At 43.7% G+C, this 23,337-nt stretch overlaps 1 protein-coding gene across 7 annotated transcripts in view; it reads right to left on the minus strand.

Annotated features, from left to right (window-relative positions):
• Window positions 1-23,337, minus strand: part of IDO2 (indoleamine 2,3-dioxygenase 2) — a 45,011-nt gene that overhangs the window by 16,090 nt on the left and 5,584 nt on the right. For 3 of the 7 annotated variants that reach the window (XM_082608723.1, XM_082608728.1, XM_082608725.1), the window contains exons 2-7: window positions 16,934-17,029; window positions 9,470-9,589; window positions 7,237-7,355; window positions 5,966-5,980; window positions 4,427-4,526; window positions 2,997-3,114 (exon numbers count right to left, since the gene is read on the minus strand). In XM_082608723.1, the coding sequence (XP_082464849.1) occupies window positions 2,997-3,114; window positions 4,427-4,526; window positions 5,966-5,980; window positions 7,237-7,355; window positions 9,470-9,589; window positions 16,934-17,029 (568 nt within the window). Of the gene's footprint in view, window positions 1-2,996; window positions 3,115-4,426; window positions 4,527-5,965; window positions 5,981-7,236; window positions 7,356-9,469; window positions 9,637-16,926; window positions 17,030-23,337 lie in introns of all 7 variants that reach the window. The other 4 variants (XM_082608724.1, XM_082608726.1, XM_082608727.1 and 1 more) reach the window with 3 other exon arrangements.

A 23,337-nucleotide genomic window follows, 5' to 3' on the forward strand; every position in this document is an offset into this window, starting at 1 on the left:
CCCAAGGAGGTAGAAAAGAAGACCAGCAGAGATAGTTGTCCCTGAAATCACTTGCCCATCCAGGTTCGCCAGGGCTCTGGTTTAGTGGTTTCTCTGTACGATGGGAGCCCTGGTCCCAGCTTTGGTGAGGAATTTTACACCAGACCCTCCCCATATGATCCACGGAGCCCCAAATGCCTATACTCACAAGCTCCGAGTGAATCAGGGCCCCGCTGTACCCCCGTTTGCCACAGGAGACAGAATTAGAACTAACTTTGGCACCAAGCCAAAGAGGACTAAAAAAAAATCTGTCCCTAAAAAGTTGTGACCTTTTCTTTTGCACATTTTTAGCCCAACTTCAGTTGTCGGGTCCTTACTTGTTCAACATGATTTAAGATGATCCAGAATTTTAGAGTTCCAAAGAACCAGGAAGAACCGAATACAAATATTTCTCCCTCCTAGTCCCAAAAGCCTGCTTACAGATGATGTTTCAAAGACAATGAACATTACAAGGTGAAAACAAAATCAAGCACAGAAAAAAACATGACAGCCACTGTGAGGACTGAAAAAGAAAGAAAAGGTTAAAAAACAAGAAGGAGGGAAGGGATGTGGGAACAGATGTATATGTATGACTGATTCACTTTTTTATAAAGCAGAAACTAATAATAAAAAAAAAAACAAGAAGGAAAGAGAAACCAGTTTCAAATATCAGAATTACCACATCTTTAGGCGTGACTTTGAAAATTCCTGGAAAGGAGGCTTTATAGAGGAAGGGAGCACACAATTCGTGCTAAAGTTTGCCTCAGAAAGAAGAATCGTTGGGTAAGCTCCATTTGGGGGAGGAAAGCAGTGCAGCTGGGCTCTATTTATCAGGCAGAAGAAATTCAACAACCATAAACCACAATCAATCACTAAAATATCCGTGCGATTCCTTACACCTTGCAGTTTTTATTGTTTGTTATCTTTTTTTTTTTTTGCAGTACGAGGGCCTCTCACTGCCGTGGCCTCTCCCGTTGTGGAGCACAGGCTCCAGACGCACAGGCTCAGCAGCCATAGCTCACGGGCCCAGCTGCTCCACGGCATGTGGGATCTTCCCGGACCGGGGCACGAACCCACATCCCCTGCATCGGCAAGCGGACTCTCAACCACTGCGCCACCAGGGAAGCCCTGTTATCATTTTTATAATTTCACTTTTCTGGTTACTGTGGCTGCATAACAAACCACTCCAAACTCAGTGGCACAGAATAACCATCGTTTTACGCTCATGGACTCAGGGCAGGAATTAGGGCGAGACACAGTGGAGATGGTCTGTCTCTGCTTCACAGTGGTTGGGTCCTCAGCTGAGGAGATGGAAGAGTGAGGATGCCTGGAAAGTGGGAACTTAGACTCATCTGAGGGCTTATTCGCCCCTGTGCTAGTTGCTAATTGGAGCACCTACAGTTGGCCTCCCTGTGTGGTTTGACATCCTCATTCACAGCCACGGTGGCCACAGAGTTGATGGACTTTTTACATGGTGGCTCAGTATACAGGGTGGCAGCTGCTGCATCACTTTTCCTAGCCTTGTCTGGGAAGTCACGCTGTGTCACTTCCGCTGAGTTCTACTGATCGCGGGCATGTCAGAAGCCCACCTACGTCACAAGCCAGGACACGGGCTTTGATGAGAGGAATATCCGGGCCACATGGTACAGGAGCCCTGAGGATGGATGGTGTTGTTGTGGCCATTTTTGAAAACTGCAGGCTGATACATTCATCTATTTCACTGCAGTGACTAGTAGTGAAACCTTTAAAATACATGATGTCTGTGTGGGAAAATTTGCCTTTGGGGGACACAAGGGAAATCACCCCATCACCTGCCCAGGCCATCAGACCTCCTGCAGAGGATGATCAAGAAAGCATCAGGGTTGGCCTGGGCTGAATAAGTGCCTTTGAAAATGAGTGCTAGGGAAGCATGTGAGAGCCAGACAGGGCTGTGCCACCTTACTGGGACACACCCCGTGACACGGTGGAGGGCCTCCTGTGACCTTCCAAACCACTCACTTCTGCTTATTCGTACGATCTGAAGACCCTGCAACGTCCCTCTAGTGGTCTTCACATCCTGAGTAATACACACAGGGCATCTTGCAAAACTAAAATCCATCTCACTAAGCTGGGAGAGCTTGTTTGGCAGGAGACCGACTGATGTGATTGGGAGGAATTTAAAATGAAAAATCAGGGAAATGGGGAGATGTGAGTCAAACATGTGAAACAGGGGCATTGAATAGAAAGAATACATAACCCTGTGACTTCAGATGGACTTTCCCGGAGAGTCCGGGATGACCAGGAAATCTATCCTTTTCATGAAAAGTCATAAAGCTGAGCACCATCCGGTCTCCGGCTCCCTCCCTCCTGTCCTGTTTCCTACAAACACTCTCTTTTTCCAGAATCTGTTTTGTTTTCCAGTGGAGAAGGACTTAGGGAAACTGACACTTAGCTGCTTTTCCCTTGTTAAACAGATCACGCCCATTTTCCCCCTTAAATTTTTGAGATTCTTCTGCCAGGGGAAGTTGAAGAGCTGCTCAGACATTGGACAGGAAGGCAGTTGCCAGAATAATATGTAACCAGTTGCAGGAAGGGTTGGCCCCTTAAGTGGCCACACTTGTGGTAACCCATCCCTGCACTGGCCACAGAGGAGAGCTGGAGAAGCCAAGGCCAGTCATGTCCTCCGGTTCCAGGGTCACTGCTGGATAAAGCAGGTACAAGCCATGTTGTGTGCCCTTCCCCTCCTCCCAAGCTTCGTGCAAGACCTCAACACACAAAGAGATACATGACAGCTGAAGAGAGGAAATTAGCCTAATCACAAGAACATAGAAAGACTAAACCAGGAGAATATCCCTGCCAACGGAGAGATCATTTTCCAATAGCACGAGCGGCCGTTACCTAAAACAAAGCTAGCACAGCAGTACCTTCTCATGGATGCTGCCTGCCTCCAGGCCCTTTCTCCCCCGCAAGCGATCCCTCAGCCTTCAGGAGCCCCTTACCATGCATTTGTCCCAAGGCTCTGGTGATGTCCTGAATGGAGAGCCTCAGTCGCTGCAGGGCTTGGAGCAGGGAGTCTGGGCTGGGCAGCAAGAGGGCATTCACTGCCTGAACGAGGGCCTGGGGATGAGATTCAGTCTCACAATGCATTAGCGTTCACTGAAGGCCCATTGAGATGCAGTGAGCCTCAGAGATGGGGGAATCCAGGAAAGGCAGCCCTCTGCCTGCTGGACTGTGTGACAGGGCTCCCCAGGGAGTGCGCCTAAACGACATTTGCCATGAGGTCCTTCTCAAAGGAGAATCTTCCTGGTCACCTCCCAGATGGACCTGGTGAGGTCTTTCTGGATCTTTCCACTGGCTGATACTTGTTGTGCCTCTCAGGGGTCTCACTCTGTCATTTTCCTCCTTTCTGCTTCCTGAGTTATGACACAGGAGGGTTCTTTCTACTCCTGCGTCTTGACTCAGGACGGCCCCACCCCTGAGCTCTGTGTTACAGAAAATCAGAATCTGTGGAGCCCTCAGCTCAGACCCCCCTTCATTAGCAGTCTCGACCTTATCTGAGCTATATTTGGAAGACCAGTATTTTATTCTGTATCTTGCTATGGACTAAACACATGGATAAGAAGTAAAGTGACCACATAGTTTCACTTCTGAGAGTGCAAGAGGGAGCTATAATAATTGTAGACCAATCTGGTCACCCTACAGTAGGTACAGTAGGCACCCAAAATATGCTTACCAGGGAAGGGGGTGAGGAAGCACAGAAATCTAACTTCAGTACCTTCAGGCAGGGCCTGGATTCTCTGGCAGACACCTGACCTTTCTGGGACCTGCCTGACCCCTAAAGGAATTCAAGTTTACAACCCCCAGGGCTAGGTAATCTCAAGGATGGTTCATTTTCACTCAGAGCCCTTGCATGGTAGTTCCAGCCATCAGCATCTCTCTCTCTCTGTCTCTGTCTGTCTCTCTCTCTGCTTAATTCCTTTACATTACTCAGGTATTAACTTTCAGACCTGTCATTTCCCTTGGAAAGCTTTGCCCGACCCCTCAAGTCTGAACTAGGTTTTAGACATCTTTTCATGAAACACGGCACTTTTTTTCATGTTACTCCCTACCTCGATGCACCCTCCTCCACTGGATCCTGAGCCTCTGTGGAAGCCAGAGCAATGTCTGTCTTATTCCCCCAGATCTCCCATTGCCTAGAACAATGCTTGTTTGTTGATGGGCAAACGGTCAATTGCGTGTTTTACAGTAGTTGAGGAAAGGTAGATACCTCTGTGGGCCAGAACTTAAATCTCTTTGCTCAACTAACCAAGTAAGATGAGGCCTATATTGATGAATTCACTGCAGGGAAGGGGCCTGGGTGGGAAGCAAAGCTCAGACTGACTTTTCATTTAGAAAAAAAAAAAAAAAAGTTCTGTGAGTGGGAAGATACCTTAATCCCGGGTACAGCTGCTTTCTCCACCAAAACAGTCACCAGTATAAAACCACGCAGGCTTTCTCCCCCAGGGAATAAGAAAATGGGGTCCAAGTTCCTTGGGAGGGACATGACCACGTGGTTAGAAAGGTCTGGATACAGTGAGTACGCACGGCCAAGCGGTGGCCTCGAGTCAGGTAACTGCTAGTCCAAGGTGGAACCAGAGGTTGATGTTCTCCTCTCCACAGGGCAGCCCAAGGATGGGCATCTTCCCTCCAGCAACATTCAGGTAGGAAAGAGACAGATCTGCTCCAGCCCAAGTTCACCTGAGGACTCCCAAAGTCTAGCATGGCCCGGATGGTCCCAGACCATCCCCCCCACCACCACCCCGCCCCTGCTGTGGAACTGCTAAAGCACGAGTGGACAAGTAGGGCTGATTCTTCACAGGGCCAGTCCAGGGCCCATCACACCCTTCCTGTTAGGAGCACAGTGTCTTAATGCTGCAGTGACCACAGGCAACAGCTAATTCCATGCTCCTTTTTTACAGACAGAAAACTATGGCCCAAAGAAGCAAAATCGCTTCCCCAGTTGCATCCAGCTGGTTAGTCACTGGACCTGGTCCAGAACAGTTTCATAGCTCAGGCTAGTCCTCTCTCTAATTAGTCATTTCCCCCCCAAATTCTGTATTATAATAGTGAAAGCTGACGACTGTTATAGAGGGATCATTCTTAAATGATCAGTTATCACATGGATTCAAATAGCCCAGAGGTGGATCCAGTCTACAAAACATAAAACTTCATTCCATAAGTCACTTCCGCCACTAAAACATGAGAAGACATGAAAAACAAACACAAAAGATAACTCAGTCAGGGACCCCTGTAGTTTCAGCAGAGTCACATTAGTGTGGGAGATGGGGTCTTCATGCTTCATCTCTCCATCTTCTGAGCTATAGCTTTTATACTGAGCCCCTTTATTGAGCTGAGGTTTGGTGACCGGAGAGGCAGTGTCAACTTAGAGGTTAACTGTGCTCCCTGGGGAAACAGGAGCCTAAGAACATCTGGACCAGACTTGCCCCACGAGCTCCAGTCTATGTAATATTTCAAAGGGATTCTGTATCTGTAGCAGCCACAGCCAGCAATTTGGCCTTTCAGAGAAGTTAGAGTGAGACCAGAGATCCTTCTCAGATCATTAGACTTCAAAAAATCACAGAGAATTGGAGAACTGGTGAAGTTTTGGTGTTTTGGGGGGTTTTGTTTTGTTTTGTTTTGTTTTTGCTCTTCTTACATTGCATTTTACTTGTTTTATTATGTACAAATTGGAAAATGTAGTAAAGAAAATTAATCCCTTAATCTCTACAAAGCAGAGGCAACTACTGTTAACTTTTGGGCTGTTGATTTGGGGCACATTTCCTTCTACTATTTTTTCATGCATTTTTATATGTTTTATGTACTATACATGCAGTGTGGTATGCTTTCTCTTTTTTGCTTGTTGGTTTTATTGTAAGCTTTTACAATTAGCAAAGATCCTAAAGTGAGTGAAGGATTTCTGAGAACTTACCTGATTTCCAGGGGTCTAGTCCAATTTCAGTTATTGACAAAAGGAAAGAAAAAGAAAAGAACAAATCAGTTTGCAAACCTGATATGCCTTCTAGGGTCACGTGGACACAGGCATGCACACTTGTGTGCAAATGCACGTGCAGACACACACACAACGTGCACAGTTTGGATGTCACGGGTTGTGACTAGACCGTGGGCCTGAGGGGAGCAGAATAGACCACCCCAAATATGCCACTTAGGTGTACTGATTATTTTGAATTAAAGGTACTTGAGAAACAGCAGGTGCCAAAAGGACACTCGGACCTCTTTGTACCCCTGAAAGTAGGAAATAAATTTCCCATGTGAAGGCGCCCTCCCTGTCAGGAAGTAGAGAGACAGCCTTATCACCAGAGACAGGAATTCAGGGCTGAGAAGCCTGTATAAACAAACCTTGTTACTTCTTCCCTAGTTAGCTAACCCAAGCCCCAAAGCCTGGGTCTTGTCAATTCTTCATAAATGCATTGCTTCCTCATCTAGAAGATGTACAAGCTTCTGGCTTTAGTCGCATATTCGAGTCTCATATTTTTACGGGGCTCTAATACGTACAAAATTAAATTTGTTTTTCTCCTCTTCACCTATCTGATGTCAATTTGATTATTAGACCAGCTAAGCAGCCTCAATGGGAAGAAGGGCAAGGTTTTCCTCCCCTATAGTCCTCGGAGCCACCAAGAGGGAGATAGATAGATCTCAATTTACATATCAGCCCCAGAGCATTTAGCCTGTGGCCATGCTGACAATGGATCTTGCTCCTTTTATATACTTGTAATTACCTGCCCCAATGTGTTCAGAGTGGGTTGAGAGGAAGCTCCTGGGAACTGTGATTTTTGAACTTGTGTTCAAGTTCACCCCTTTTTTTTTTTTTTTTTTTTTTTTTTTGTGGTACGCGGGCCTCTCACTGTTGTGGCCTCTCCCGTTGCGGAGCACAGGCTCTGGACACGCAGGCTCAGCGGCCATGGCTCACGGGCCCAGCCGCTCCGCGGCACGTGGGATCTTCCCGGACCGGGGCACGAACCCGTGTCCCCTGCATCGGCAGGCGGACTCCCAACCACTGCGCCACCAGGGAAGCCCACACCCCTTCTTTGGCACCATAAATCAGGTAATAAATATGAACATGTCTAATCACAAAATAGCTGACAAAGCCTGGATTTTTCCTGCAGAGAGAAGGAAAAGTCAAGACTCTCCCTTACCTGGTTTTAATCTGTGCAAATCCCAAACACCCTCTCCCGCTCTTACCTTCCGGGGTTCCTAGTAGCCCAGTTGGCCAGAACCAAGTCCGCGTGAAGCAGGATAGGGGGGAGCCCCAAGTTCCTGGACACCTCGACCAAGGGAAGGGCAAGGGTTCTCGGCAGAACCTTGTAGATATAAATCCAGACAATTAGCGCATTCTAGCAAGAATGCAGCAGAGGAAGCAATCTGTCTTTTATTCTGGCAATCTTGTGGTAGAGAACGAGCCGGGGATAAAAGTGGAATTATGTGAGTGATCCATATACACACACCTCATTCTCATATTTATTCTGTTAACAACCTAGTGGATATATTGCTTATGAGTATGGTCTGAAATATATATGAAAATTACAAAACTGGAACACACACATTTACACATCTAGTATAAAATAATCTCTGAATATTGTGCAGAGAAGGGCCTGAGCAAATGTTTAAGCATAAATGGGGGCTGAGTTGATGAGCAGTGGGAAAAAATCTCTCTCTATCTATATATATCTCTCCAGATAAATAGATAGACACATAGAGATATGTAGCTATCTAGATATATGTGTGTTTTTGTGTCTAGTCTTAGTTTTAGGAGCATATGCGTATGTGTTTGTATGCACACGCGGCACGCACGTGTGTGTGTATGTGTGTGTGTGTGTGCGTGTCCTCTCCTCAGGGAGAGGGATGGGAAGGATAGAATGCTTCATCAAACCCAATAACAACTTCCAGTAAGTCACCTCAAGACAGTCCCCATTCAACCCCTGAGTTATCCTAGGACACCCTAAAGAACCCTATATGCCCCCACATCCAGAAAAACTACCCGGACCCATGGGGGTGCCAGTGGGGGACTCCAACCACGAACAAGGCTAAATTAGTCCACATCCAAAAGAACATTCTTATGCTTCCTGTCTCCCACTTCCATTTTCCTTCCCCTTAATCTACTCAAAGAAGTCCCGCTTCTGCCTTTGTTTTCCCTTAGATTTTTAGAGAGAGTTGGGACAGAACTCTTTCTCAGGTAGGAAACAATAAAGAGCTTTAAAGAATTTCAGATTCAAACCTAAGGCCAACTTCCCTTGGGGGGCAGTGGATGAGGAGCGCAGCGAAGAAGTGAGGTGTCTCCAGAGTGAAGAAGTTACGGGAGGAGATACAAAGAAGGTAAGAGATGGCCCGAGGCGGGGGTGGGGTGTGACAGGGGGCTCCCACCCCTTCCCCTGATTGAGGATTGTGGTTTGGAGAACAGAGGAGGAGGGAAGCCCATTGCGATGCCCTGTCGTATGTGCCTAGATCTCAGACTTTCCAACATCAGACACGTGACTCTTTTTAAAGAGTCTGAAGCAGCTCTATGCTTTCCTCTTCTCTCCTTCCTTACATTCCTTTCTTTTTCTCACTGGGAGTCTCCTGAATTTACTTGAGAGAGAAAAGGTAGAATCAACCAAGCACACAAAATAAGCACAGGCTGCTGACTCAAGCAGGAAGTACTGGAACAAGGGTAACACCCTCATTTCTGGAGAATGTCCATTTATAAAAAAATGAAACTGATAGGAATTTATACTGCAGTCAGTGAAACAAGATTTCACGTTCCAAGTTTCCGATTGAAACTGTAAAAAGTTATGAAAAGATTCAGAAGAGATTTACATGAACTATTAAGAGACACAGACCAATATTTGGTAGATAGCAAGCAACACTCAAGAAAGTAAGATTAGTGTTATAAATGGCAATGTGTGCTTTTCCCCTCTGGGGAAAGAAGGTTACATTAGTGACATCAGAAGGTCTGAGTTGTGGCCCTGGATTTTCCACGAACTTGCTCTCTGACCTTGGGCAAGGAATTGAACTCCTGTAGTCCTCAGCCATCTGTAAAATGGGCACAGCATGGCTGTACTTACCTTATGGGATTGTGAACACTGACTGTGATTACGGATATGTATAAGAGCACAAACTGCTGTGAAATGGAAATCATGAAGTTTTCTATGACACCTCAGAACTTGCCTTCAAATGCAGCTCTTCACAATTCTTGGAAGAGGGTGGGTGCCAGAAAAAACAAAATTCAAAAACTAATGAGAGGGCTACCCGTTCTAAGGAAAATTAACCTCCTGGCCAGTGGAAAATTGTGTTTTCATTTAAATGGGCCCTTTGTCCTTCCTTCACCTCATACCCAAAGGAAAGAACAAGAAAGGACCCGTTTTCCAGGCAAACAGAGAGCGTTTGCCAGGTGCAGCAGACCTGCCAGATGACAGGACAGGTGTCCCTTTGTCCCTACCTCTTTGGGCTGTGCCTCTCCATCCTGCCAGACATATCCCATGGTAATAAAGGTTAGGACCAGGTGTGCCAGCCGCTGTTCCCGGTAACCCGTGAGGAACTGGCAGTTCAAGAGGGGCATCTGTTCAAGAGAATTTCCAGAGATTACCAGCTGCAGGGGTGTGAAGGCTGCAGGGGTTCTGTGGCTTGAAGGGGTTATATTTCAGTGACGGGGATCCACACACACCCCCTTTCTGCCCTGATCTTAGGACACTGCGGTAGAGGAGGTATCCCAGATGATAAGTGTTCACGAAGTACCTACACCAAATTGTCCCCACGGTTGTGACGGACACTGGTCACCATCACTGACAGCTTGGTTAGAGTGTTCTAGAATAACTCAGTCCCAAGACTGACATCATTTATTAAACGGGAGTGTCCCGGGGCCACTTTTACAATCCTGCCTTATCAAAGCACCTCTGCATAACGGGTACCATTTAACCCTAATAACAGCCCTGCTGCTGTGGGCGTTACTGTCTGTTTACTCCGTTTAATTCGTAGGTAAGCGAGTACATGGAGGCCAGTGGAATTAGGAATCTGATCAAAGCCCTTACGGGAGGTTGCTGAGCCGGAACAAGAGATTGTTCAGTTCTCGTCCGAACACTCCCCCGTGACCCTGTGACCTCTCCACGCCCGCTCCCTCCCTGTCAAGATGCGTCATAGAGAGGTGTAAAGGTGATGTCCTTGAAAGCAACACCCTGTACACAAGTTAGTTATTACTGACAGCCCTGCCTAAGCAAATATTACCAGTTTCTCAGTTTTGCCCCGGCCAACCCTGCCTGTCTCGGTTGACGTCAACAGCCTCTGAGCTCCAGCTTCCCTGTACCTCCCCCTCGGCTTTCCTCCGTCCCCTATCCCTTCCCCAGCTCTAGACACAGTCTGGTCTAGTTCTTCCCAGGTGCCCCTCTCCAGGGTCCGAAGCGCCAGAAGGGGCGGCCGTGGATGTGTGTATCTCTTTAAACTCCGGGCTCTTAAACAATGAGTGACAAGTGGGCTGGGACCGCGGTTCCCCAAGCCCAGCGCCCGGCGGCCGTAGCGGCAGCCTCCCCGATGGGAATACTTCCTCCGCTGGCCCCTAGGGGGCAGCCTTTCTGAGTCTGTCCTCACTGTGCCAGACTGCTTATTTCACCCTTAAAACTGGCTCTGAGATAGAATCGCGAAAGTTCTGTGCCTTAGGGGGTGTGTGTGTCTATTGGAGGCATTGCTGAGATGTTGCATTTTAACAGGAACCAGCCTGAGAATTATAACCACAGTTACAATGTATTCAGTTATTTCTTCAGTACTTATTCTAAGGCAATTACTAAAGTGTCCAAGGCATGGTGCGAAAAGCGTCCCAAGCAGGTTGGTACTCCATCTTCCCCCAAACCCACAGGCCAAAACTGAGGGTCAGAGAGGGTAAGATATTTGCCCAGAGCCACAGAGCCAGGAGGGACTGAGCCAGGGTGCTAGTCCAGTTCTGCTGACCACAGCCCTGCCCTCTGAAGTCAGCGCTGCCCGAAAGAAATATGAGAGCCATACGTGTAATTTTACATTTTCTATCAGCCACATTTTAAAAATAGCAAAAAACAAAAAACAAAAAAGCCCCGGGTGGAATTAGTTTTTTTTTTTTTTTTTTTTTTTTCTTTTTGCGGTATGCGGGCCTCTCACTGTTGTGGCCTCTCCCGTTGCGGAGCACAGGCTCCGGATGCGCAGGCCCAGCGGCCATGGCTCACGGGCCCAGCCGCTCCGCAGCATGTGGGATCCTCCCGGACCGGGGCACGAACCCGTATCCCCTGCATCGGCAGGCGGACTCTCAACCACTGCGCCACCAGGGAGGCCCTGGAATTCGTTTTAATAATATTTTATCTAGGTCAATGTATGCAAAATGTTTACACATAATCAATATTAAAAATATCAAGATTTTTACACTCTTTTTATAGTAAGTCTTCAAAATCCAGCGAGTGTCTTACATGCCAACTTGTCCTGGCCACATTTCAAGTGCTCAGTAGCCGTGAGTGGCTACTGGCTACCCACAGTGCAGCCTCAAGGTAAAGGAATAAGGTCCCAAGATGTTCTGGGGTCACCTTCTATTTTTCCCTGTTCCAGATTTATAATCAGCTCTTTCTCCGAGAAGCCCCAGTTCCATTTATTGGAAAAGAGTGCCAATAAATGGACACTGGGTTTGTTCTTTGCTACTGGAATGACCCTGTTACTAGATCCCTCACAGCGGACAAAGCTAGGAAATGTGTGTGTGTGTTCTGTGTGTGTGTATACACATATTATGTACACATACATATAATGTTTGTTTACCCATCTATATGTCCACAAAATGTGTGTGTGTGTGTGTATATATATATATATATATACGTTTTAGTATCATATGTATATATGATGCTAAAATGCTAAACATGTCAGACATCTCCAACTCTAATCTGGTGTCACAGGTTGATCTTATCTTCCCCCCTTGCTAATTTATAACTTTCATCTCTGATGGTGAAATATTATCCACCATTCATTTACTTATTTATTCATCTTAACATGGGGTTGCCCCAATAATTTGTTTGGTTTTAAGTACAAATAAAAGACATTTTTCATTTTCACAAAGAACTTTATCGAACAACATATTCACTAACCGAATGAACTTTTTGGCCTATATATATATATATATATAAATGTCACATGAATGGAATCATACAATATGTAGCCTTTTGGTTCTGATGTATTTCATTTAGCAAAATGTATTTAAGGTTCATCCATATGGTTGAATAAATCAATAGCTTATTCATTTTTGTCACTGTATAGCGTTCCAATGTATGAATACAGGAGTCTTCGTTCAGACTGCTGTAACAAAGTACCAGAGACTAGCTGGCTTGTAAACAGTGGAAATTTGATTCTTACAGTTTTGGAAGCTGAAAGTCCAAGATCAGGGTGCCAGCATGATTGAGTTCTGGTGAGAACCATTCTGCTGTCTTCTTGCTTCATCTTCACTTGACAGCAAAAGAGGGCCAGAGAGCCCTGGGGTCACTTTTATAAGGGCATTCATCCCATTTATGAATATCCCATTCTATTTTCATGACCTAATTACCTTCTGTGTTGGTCAATTTGATGTGTCAACTTGACTGGGCTAAGGGATGCCCAGATCCATTATTTTTGGGTGTGTCTTTGAGGATGTTTCCAGAAGAGATTCTGGAAGAGATTGGGAGACTGAGTAAAGCCCATCACCCTCACCAATTCGGGTGGCATCATCCACCCTGTTTAGGGCCTGAATAGAGCAAAAAAGTGGACAAAGGGTAAATTTGCTCTCTGGTTGAGCTGGGACAGCCATCTTCCCCCACCATTAGCACTCTTAGTCCTTGGATTTTCAGACTCGGACCGGCAATTGCACCACTGGCTTCTCTGGTTCTTGGTTTTCCTGGGCCTCCAACGTGCAGGTAGAAGGAAGATTATGGGACTTCTCAGACTCCATAATCATAATCATGTGAGTCAGTTGCTCCTAATAAATATCCTTCTATAGATCTCTGTATCTCCCATTGGTTCTGTTTCTTGGGAGAACCCTGACTAATACACCTCCCAAAGTCCCCACCCCTAACAACTTCATGCTGGGGATTAGGATTTCAACATATGAATTTGTGGACCACACACACATTCAGGCCATTGTACTCAGTTTAACCATTTCCCTGTTGAGGGACATCTTGGTGGTTTCCGGTTTACGGGATCCTTTACCCACAAGCTTTTCCACGCACATAAATTTTCAGTTTATTTGGGTAAATACTTAGGAATGTGATTGCTGGGTCATATGGTAAGTCGATGTTTGCCTTTCAAAGATTCTGTCAGACTATTCTGCATTCCCATCAGCAAAGTGAAGTAGGGTCTCTGTTGGTATATAGCCTCACCAGTGCTTGATGTTGCCAGAGTTTTAATAAAATGTTAGCTGTTCAAATAGGTTTTAAATTGCCTTTTAGTACTTTTTAACATAGATACATAGTCCTATGTTTCTCTATAAGTCACCTAGTTTCATTTTTCTTCCTTCCTGATTAAGACTTGCAAAACTTTCCTCTTATTCTAGAAACTCTGAAGTTTCACCAGGATATCTATGGCTGGTCCCCCGCCCCCATTGTCTTTCTGATAGAAATACTCCAGTCTTTCATAAGATCTGAAAAATTTTGTTTTTATGCGTTTAAAGCTTTTCTTTTTCTTCACCCACACTAGTCTACTTGTGGGACTTCTGTTTTGTGGAATTTAGATCATCCATTTCTCTTTTTCATATACTTTTATTTTTCTGATGCTGGCATTTAATTTTTGCTTTCTGCTTTATAAAACCGTTTCAAGGAAGTCCCTAAATCACCATTATTTTTCTATAATCAATGTTTCCCTCATTTATTCGGGTTGATATTGAGCTTTTTGTTTATTTCTTTGCTTTCCAATAGTTCCTTTTACCGAGCAACTTTATTTATTTTTATGGAGTACATATACTGAAGACATTAATGCAATTTTTAAAAGCACTGATCTCATATTTTGGCTTCTGCCGGAGACCAAATGTCCTGTCTCTCCCTCGTCCTTCTTTTTTTTTTTTTTTTTTTTTTTGCTGTACGCGGGCCTCTCACTGTTGTGGCCTCTCCCGTTGCGGAGCACAGGCTCCGGACATGCCGGCTCAGCGGCCATGGCTCACGGGCCCAGCCGCTCCACGGCATGTGGGATCTGCCCGGACCGGGACTCGAACCCGTGTCCCCTGCATCGGCAGGTGGACTCTCAACCACTGCGCCACCAGGGAAGCCCCAGGAAAGCCCCTCCCTCGTCCTTCTTGACTTGTTTATTCTCTTCATATCCTTTGGTCATTTGGGGTTATCCATTCGTGTTCAGGAATGGAGGCCAGGGTATCAGAATTAGTAACTAATAGAGCTTCCCTTATATGTTTCCAGAATACTTCTGAGCTTCCTCTTGTGAGCTTCCTGTGAGTCCATCAGCTGTCTGTAGTGTTTTGTCCCAGAGGTCTGGAGAAGGGGGACCCTTCCTGGAAGAAGGTGGTTGAGTCTAAGCTAGTTAACAAGTTTTTGTCTGTCTTGTTTTGTTTTTTACCAACATACAGATAGGGGCCCTGGAGGCTTTCTAAGAGTAAGGTGGTTGGCCTGGAGGTACTGTGAGATTAGAAGTGTAAATTCACTTTCTGTCTTGTCTGTGCCAAGTAAAGGCCTCAAGAGGTCAAATGTCTTAGTCTGTAGCTCTATGTGTGGTCCTGGAAGCCATAGTATTTGCTTCTCATGACGGTTTTCCAATTGATTCAGTCTCCATCTGTGGTGGTGAAGTCTAAAGAGTGGTTTTATCCAGTTAGTTGTTTTAGAACTAATTAGAAGCATAGGGAATGGCCACGGATGTTATATTAGTTTCCTAGGGCTGCCCCAAAGAGGGAGCACAACAGAAATTTATGCTCTCACAATTCTGGGAGATGAAAGTCTGAAATTAAGGTGTTTGTGAAGTTTGTTCCTTCTGGAAGCTCTTGGGGGAGAATCTGTTCCCTGTTTCAGTTCAAGTTTCAGGTGGTTGCCAGGAACTCTTAGGATACTTTAAGGGACTGTAGATGCATCACTCCAGTCTCTGCCTCTATCTTCACATGATGTTCTAACCTGCATATCTGTGTCTCTGTGTCCAAATTCCCTTCTTGCTCTAAGCATGCCAGTCCTAGCGAACTTAGAGTGCACCCTAATACAACACACATGACCTTATTTAACTTGATGATATCTGTGGAGACCCTATTTCCAAATGAGGTCATCTTCACAGGTTCCAAGACACAATTTCTGGAGAGAAACTATTCAACACAGGAGAAGTATCAGGGGGATTAATTCCACTGCTGTACTGAGCTGTATCCCCCATGCCCATGTTTACAGTGACCAGAAATTAGCTGGACACTCCTGGCCTTTCCTCATTGACATTTAACATATGAGAAGCACCGATTCAACAAGTTCTTCACTTCGTTTATGGAGGTTGAGTTACATAAACCCCGAGGAAAGCCTTGTACAGAGGACTTTGAAGTACACATATTGAACTTGAATCTATCTTCCTGCAAACTGCCCCTTGCCTCTGTGCCCTCTTACTCCGAGATGGGAGAGGGAGACTCGGGGGTCTTCTTTTTGCTTTGGTTGAACGCTTGGCATGGGTACAATAGACTCATTTCTGGATCTGATATAATTTGATTAATATGGTACAAAAGTCCTTAAGGGTTTTATTCCATCATTTCTCTTGTTTTCCCTCACCCAGATATCTCCTTTTTTCTTCTTTTTGTATTTCTTTGGTCATATTAATGAGACTTTAGGCAGCAGGAAAATAAATTCTTAGGCTTAGTTTCCCATCTTCATAGACACTGAAGAGAGTGTCTTACATCTCTTACAGGGTCTTAAACCTTGTGCTTGCACTTAGCAGGCATTCCATAATTATTTTTAAATGAATTTGTAATTATAGACGTGAAATATGCATAAGTCAGTGAAGGAGAATTTTGGAGGGGAAAACCTCTTATATGTCTAAAATCACATGGCACGCCAATTGGTGAGATTAAAACAGATGGAGGAGAGACGAGAGGGAAGTGTAAATATATATATTGAACACTGTTTTGTGGCAGGAAATACAAAAGCACTATTGCAAAAGTCATTTAGTTTTCACAACAATTCTAGGGGCCCCGAATTTCTCCCATTTTGTAAATATGGAAACAGAATACATAACTCATTAAGTCAAAGTTTATAACGACTAAGTGATAAAATCAAGAGTCCAACTCAGGTCCTCCTGAGTCAAATCTATGTTCTTCCTATAACACCTTCTTCTTATTCTTCTTATTCCTATAACACCTTCTTCTTATTCCTGTGGGGTCATGTCAGTTCTCCCAGGACCAAGGAGTTTCACAGTTCCTTACATATTTGGGGGAAACATTTCTCATCTTGTCTCATATGTGGCATTTACAGACTTATCAATGATTTCTGAAGAATCTGCCAACCCTGACTTTATAACTGGGAAAGTCTCTCGACTCTACTATTCTGTGAAACGCCGACAGTAAATCAATGTGGCTTCACTCATGGGGAGGGGAGCCCTGACCGTGTGGCTTGGCGTGAGGGCACTGAGAATTTTCACACCTGTCCTTCCCCAGCTAGGTCTTATTCATCGGTTTCCTGACACTTCTCAACCAGACTGTCTTCCTTTTTTAAACACATGCTTGTTGAGTGCCCAGTATGTTCCAGGAACTGTTCTGTGCACCCTCTGGGAATTTTAGGGAAACACACTTGTCATACTGGAAGCAAGTGTCATTCTGTTCATCATGAAGGATGAGATAGTTTTAGCTCTGTAGATAAACTCAACAGCAGTGATTGGTCAGCTGACCCACTTCCACAATGTTGAGAAAGGAAACTGGTGTGAGGATGAAAATAGGGTAGTGAGAAGGGGTTAAGGAGAAGAATACCAAACGTTTTACCTCGTTCACTTGAGCTCGAAGCTGGTGACTCCCAATCAAGTGAGGAAGTCGGTTGGCAATTTCCATCCAAGGTCTATAGTGATCAGGGAGTTCTTTCTGCATTCAAAAAATAAAAATGCCTCAGTATTTTAGACCTCTCTGGGAAACAGCTTCGTGTAGTAGCTGTTTTCAGATTTCAGTCTTAAGGCAGAATTCAGGTCAATTCCATTCAACAAATATTGAGAATTCACTATCTGCTGTACCCTATGCTAGGCACTGCAGATACACAGGTGACTAAAATACAGTCCTTGTGGTGAGGGAGCATATGGTCTAGTAAGGGATAAATAAAATGTAATTAGGGGCTTCCCTGGTGGCGCAGTGGTTGAGAGTCCGTCTGCCGATGCAGGGGACATGGGTTCGTGTCCCAGTCCGGGAAGATCCCACATGCCGCGGAGCGGCTGGGCCCGTGAGCCATGGCCACTGAGCCTGCACATTCGGAGCCTGTGCTCTGCAACGGGAGAGGCCACAACAGTGAGAGGCCCACATACCGCAAAAAAAAAAAAAAAAAAAAAAAAAAAATGTAATCAGACATTCCCAATGCAGTATAATATGTTCAATTAAGGATATGTGTAAGCTTAGCAACCAGCTGAAGAGGAAGTGGTTAATTCCGTCAACTGTGCTAGGGAATTAAAGGGAAATGTTCATAGAGATATGAGAGTTGGGGCCAGTAGTAGGGTCTGAAAGTGTCTTTTCTAATTGGAACTTTTAAGATGGGAAGGCAGTGAAACAGAGGAGATAGTGGATAAATAGAGATAACTGTGCTTCTTGGGATTACAGATGATTCAGTGTCACTAGAATATAAAGTTCAAGAGAAAGGATGATGGAAGATTTGACCAGAAAATCAGATCAAATATGTCTTTTATTGACTACGTAAGAACTTTATTGTTATGTATGTTGGTGACATGATTCAATCTGAATTTTAGGAAGATAACTTTGCTTTGGGATTTTAAGATATAAAGTCAGATGAGGAAGCCTTTGAAATATTGTCTGAAAATTAAGCTTAGGCAATGGCAGTGAATTTGGAAAGGAGAAGGTATGTATTCAAAAATATTTGGAAAATAAAATTGAAATAATTAAATTTAGAGGCAGGGATGGGGCTAAAGGCAAGGTGATCCCTAGCCCAATAGCACAGTTTATTTGCCCACTCTGGGTCGTTGGTTTAGCGAAGAAGAACACAGGTTGGATTACAGCAACCCTGACTCTATCCCAAGAAATGGCAAACTGCAGCAAATTACACTCGTTGTAAATAAGCTTTTATTAGGACACAGCCAAGTTCATTTGTTTCCACATTGTCTACAGTGGCTGTCACTTTACAATGGCAGAGTTGCATAGTGGCAACAGAGACCATATGGTCTGCAAAGTTTAAAATATTTACTATTTGACCCTTTACAGAAAAAGTTTGCCAACTTGTGACCTGTCCCCAGGGTCTGGGCCTCCTTTTACAGAGTACAGTCTGCAAGACTGAAATGTTGTGTCTCTGGGTTAAGAAAGAGAGGCGGTGAGGACGATTTCCATGTTTCTGAATCAGATGACTGAATGAATTGTTGAGAAGACAGATTGAAACAGAAATGCAGGTGGAAGTCAAAGAGAGGACATACAATAGTGAATTTGTTTTTAGATATGTCCAACCTAAAATATCTGTGGAATGTCAAGATATGGCTCTATACTGGGCAGTTGGGTATACAATTGGAAGCTCAGGAGAGAATTAATATTAGAAATATACAATCGGGAGGCATCACAGTAGTGCAAATTCCGCATTGTGGTAAAAACCACAAGTGGGTACAAGACCATTCGGGAGAAGTTGCCAAGTGAAAGGAGAAGGCTTAGATCAGCGCACTGGGGGGGATAATTACAAGGCAGGCAGAGCAACTGAATCCAGCACAAAAAGACATGTATAGAGGCTAAATGAGCCAGAAGAGAATCACCCTATAGAAGTCAAGACATTAGAGGATTTCTCGGAAGTTGGGATTCATCAGATGGCCAAATGCGTCATTTAAGTAAGGTTATCCCTTTGGAAGACAAAACTAAATAGTCACTAATATATCAATATATACATGTCTTTCCATGTATATGGCATAGAAATTCAGGTCAGGGTCATGGAAACAGGGTTCAAATTTTAGTGTGCTGAGGAGGGAAGAAAACAGAGATTGGAAATGTGAATTACTTTTTTTTTTTTTTTATGTGGTACACGGGCCTCTCACCGCTGTGGCCTCTCCCGTTGCGGAGCACAGGCTCTGGACGCGCAGGCTCAGCGGCCATGGCTCACGGGCCCAGCCGCTCCGCGGCATGTGGGATCTTCCCGGACCAGGGCACGAACCGGTGTCCCCTGCATCGGCAGGCGGACTCTCAACCACTGCGCCACCGGGGAAGCCCTGAATTACTTTTTTGGGAGAGCCATAAGCCGTAACAAGGCGACAGTTTGTGTTTGAGAGCTGTTCCCACTTTCGAATGGGAAACCTGAGTGGTTTACAGCCTGTTAGTGTAAGAGGTGGAGATGGAAGAGAAAGGAGAGAGGGAATAATTAAAAGTAAAGGGTCTTGAGGAAGAGGAGGAGGAGAGGAAGAGCCCACATGGAGCACCTGACTGAGAAGAGCTGGACGGAGGGAGTCTGGAGTTTGAGGGATTCATTTCTTATGAACTCAATTTCTCAGCAAATGGTGAAGATTCAGGTTATATGACTTGGGGAGAGCGGTGGGTGTTAAATTAATTACCGGAGGGAAGGGAAGAGGAAATTAAACATAAAAATGCAAATAACATAATATTTTGCAATATATAATATGTATATTATAATACATTATAATGACTTTAAAAACCCAGGGAAGTTTGAAAACTATAAGTTTGGAGTGCTGTAGATCTGTAAATTACCAGTAAGTCACTTGTTGGAGATCCTCTATCCCTCAGACTCTAAAATAAAACTGGGTGAATCTAACATCCAATACACAATCTTTGAAAATTATAGACTTTATTTAATCCTCTGCTTCCTATCTGCCCCTGAATCAATTTAGGACAAATTGGACAGCGTTTACTAGCTTTCCCAACAAATCAAATTACACCAAACATCATAATTTAACATTTTTAATATAGATATTGTGCAGGAGGGGGAGATTTTACCCTCTACTTCTCTTGAGTTCTTGTGTCAGGAGTCAATAAAATTGACCCAAAACAGATTATTAAGAGAAAAAGAAAGAAATTTTAGTTTGTGTGTACAGAGGTCTCATAGAAATGGGACCTAAGAAGTGGCCAAAGCAGGCTTTTATACTTTGTAGACAAAGAAACAATAAATCTGTGAGGAATGGACAAGACAAAGAAACTTAGGCTTCACGTGCTTATCTAAACAGAGTTTGGTCTTGGGGTCGTCAATTAAAGAAGTAACAGGGTTTTATTTATTCAGGCTTCTCGGCTTGAATTCCCTACGTCTGGTGGTAAGGGTGTCCTATCTCCAGATGCGTGGAGGGTACCTTTCATAGGAGAGATTTATTTCCTGCTTTTAGGGAGACAGAGAAGAGGGTCAAATTTCCTCTTAAATTGGCTGTTTCTTAAGTAACTTTCACCCAAAATAATCAATATGCATTGAGACATATTCGTGGGTGACTTGCCCTGGGCCCCAACAATACAGATATTCACAAAGAGGAAATCACACCCTGTTCTCCTCATGCATTCCTCATCCAGTACCTCAGCTTCTGAGAGGTAGAGTCCACTATGCTCCCCTACTCTTCTCCCAGAGACAACATTTATAAGCATAATGGTATAATTTTCCCTAGCAGTGCTCAGCAGTAGTGCAGAATTGAAGAAAGCTGCTAACTGACCCAAGTTTGGGGATTTATAGAGCAGTGGACCAGCTGAGAATGCTCGCACATAAAGGCAGAGAGATTTATGGTAAACTGACTCTAAACTGGCAACTTGTTTTTCTTCTCATCTATATGATGCATATGTTTTATGAACAAAAACTGAATGTGGCTACAGAGACAAAGGAATATAAAATTTATAAAAGAAAATCACAGAATCAGACTCATAGTATTCAGAACCCCTTTTAAAGTGGGTTTGAAGAAAAGCTGTAACTAAATCTGTCCTTCTTTCTTTGACGCCTAGAGAGGGGATCGTATTCTGAGAATTAACTTAGAGCATCCTGGAGAATTCCCTGGCAATCTAGTGGTTAGGACTTGGCACTTTCACTGAGGTGGCCCAGGTTCCATCCCTGTTTGGGAAATTACGATCCTGCAAGCCATGATGAACAGCCAAAAAAAATTAAAGCATCTGGATTTCTGCTTCCTGGCTTGCATGGGAATCCTTAAATACTACATTTTGCCTCAATCTAAGCAGCACTCTATTCTTGAATATCTCTTTTTCTTTCCCCTTAGATTCCTAGAGGCTTCTTTTCCTTCCTTCTCTTCATCCTCTCCCTTCTTTAAACAGTTCTAGTCTTTGGACTCTGGTACAACCCCACAAATGTAAGAAAACCATGAGCTTTGAGAACCTCTAGGCTCTCCGAGTGTGGTTCCCATCCAGCAGCATCAGCATGATGTGGAAACTTGTTAGACATGCAAATTCTCGGGCTCTACCCCAGATGTACTGAACCTGAAACCAGCTGCCTGTGCTTTAGCAAGCCCTGTAGGTGAAGCTAATGTACCCCAAAGTTTGAAAAACACTGATGTGGGGACCTCGAAGGAAAAGGAGAAAGGATTTTAAAGCTAGTTCATAATCCATTAAAAATGTATTCACCCTAAGTGTCCATCAACAGATGAATGGATAAAGAAGATGTGGCACAGCCATATTACACAGCCATAAAAAGAAATGAAATTGAATTACTTGTAGTGAGGTGGATGGACCTAGAGTCTGTCATACAGAGCTAAGTAAGTCAGAAAGAGAAAGACAAATACCATATGCTAACACATATACATGGAATCTAAAAAAAAAAAAAATGGTTCTGATGAACCTAGGGGCAGGACAGGAATAAAGACGTAGACGTAGAGAATGGACTTGAGGACACGGGGAGTGGGAAGGGTAAGCTGGAACAAAGTGAGAGAGTGGCATGGACATATATACACTACCAAGTGTAACATAGATAGCTAGTGGGAAGCAGCCGCATAGCACAGGGAGATCAGCTCGGTGTTTTGTAACCACCTAGAGGGGTGGGATAGGGAGGGTGGGAGGGAGATACAAGAGGGAGGGGATATGGGGATATATGTATATGTATAGCTGATTCACTTTGTTATACAGCAGAAACTAACACAACATTGTAAAGCAATTATACTCCAATAAAGATGTTAAAAAATAAAATGTACTCACCCTTCCAATGGGATTTTCCTCTAGAAACTGAATAAAATATTGAATTATGTTACTTACTTTTTGATTGCCAGATTTTGTTTTAAGTTACAGTATGGGGGGACAGGATCAGCTGATGAGTTTTTCACTAAATAGCACCCCTTTTGGTATTAGTTAATACTTATCTATCACATCTATTTCAAAACCTATATACAATTTCAATATTCTATTCATGAATATTGGTAATTGCTTACAATTTTTCACTATCATTAACAAGTTTGAAAGAGTCATCCTTATACATGTGTTTTTAGATGTTTTCTCATTATTAGGACAAATTTATAAATGTGGATTTACTGGATTAAAGATTTTGCACATGGAAAGGTTAAGAGCTACTTCTTGGTTTTCTTACAGAAAAGTTACATGAATTTATAATCACATTTATAGTATGTAATATATAATGGGAGTGCCAGTTTATTTATGATTCTAACAACAGAGCATCAGCAAAGTTTTTTGTTATTTTTAAAGATATAATATGTGTTATCTGCACTAAAATTCTATAATTATTTCAATATTTAGTAACAATAAAATAACCACCCAAAATATACCTTTCTCAGAAATGATTAAAATAATGTAATCAATATTAATGGCAAGACAGTCAAAAAGCACAAAATTTATAAAGTGGAAAGTAAAATTATTCTTATCCTCATCCTATCATCTAGCAATGATGACCCTTGCAAGTTTGAGTGGTTTTCCAGAAATTTTGTATGCTATCATTTTATTGTTTAAATTTACAGTTCTGTGATTATTAATGAGTTTGAATATCTTGTCATGCTTTGGTCATTGCGTGCGAGTGTGAAATGCCATTCATACCAGGGTCGTCAAATGAACCAACATTTTCATTTATGCCAATGGGTTTTCGATTATGCTTAGAAAGTTCTTCCTGTCCCCATATCGTTTCTTTTAGAGAATTTCTAGTTTAATTGTTGGTGCTTACATCTTTCATCTATCTACGCTTGTGTTGTGAGTTAGGATAGATTATCTCATTATTTCCATTTCAAAATAGAGGAAGTTCCAGCCAGAGAAGTTTTGTAACTTTCCCGAGT

Source organism: Mesoplodon mirus (genome assembly GCF_964341445.2).
Source record: "Mesoplodon mirus genome assembly, chromosome: 20".
Classification (NCBI taxonomy): domain Eukaryota; kingdom Metazoa; phylum Chordata; class Mammalia; order Artiodactyla; family Ziphiidae; genus Mesoplodon; species Mesoplodon mirus.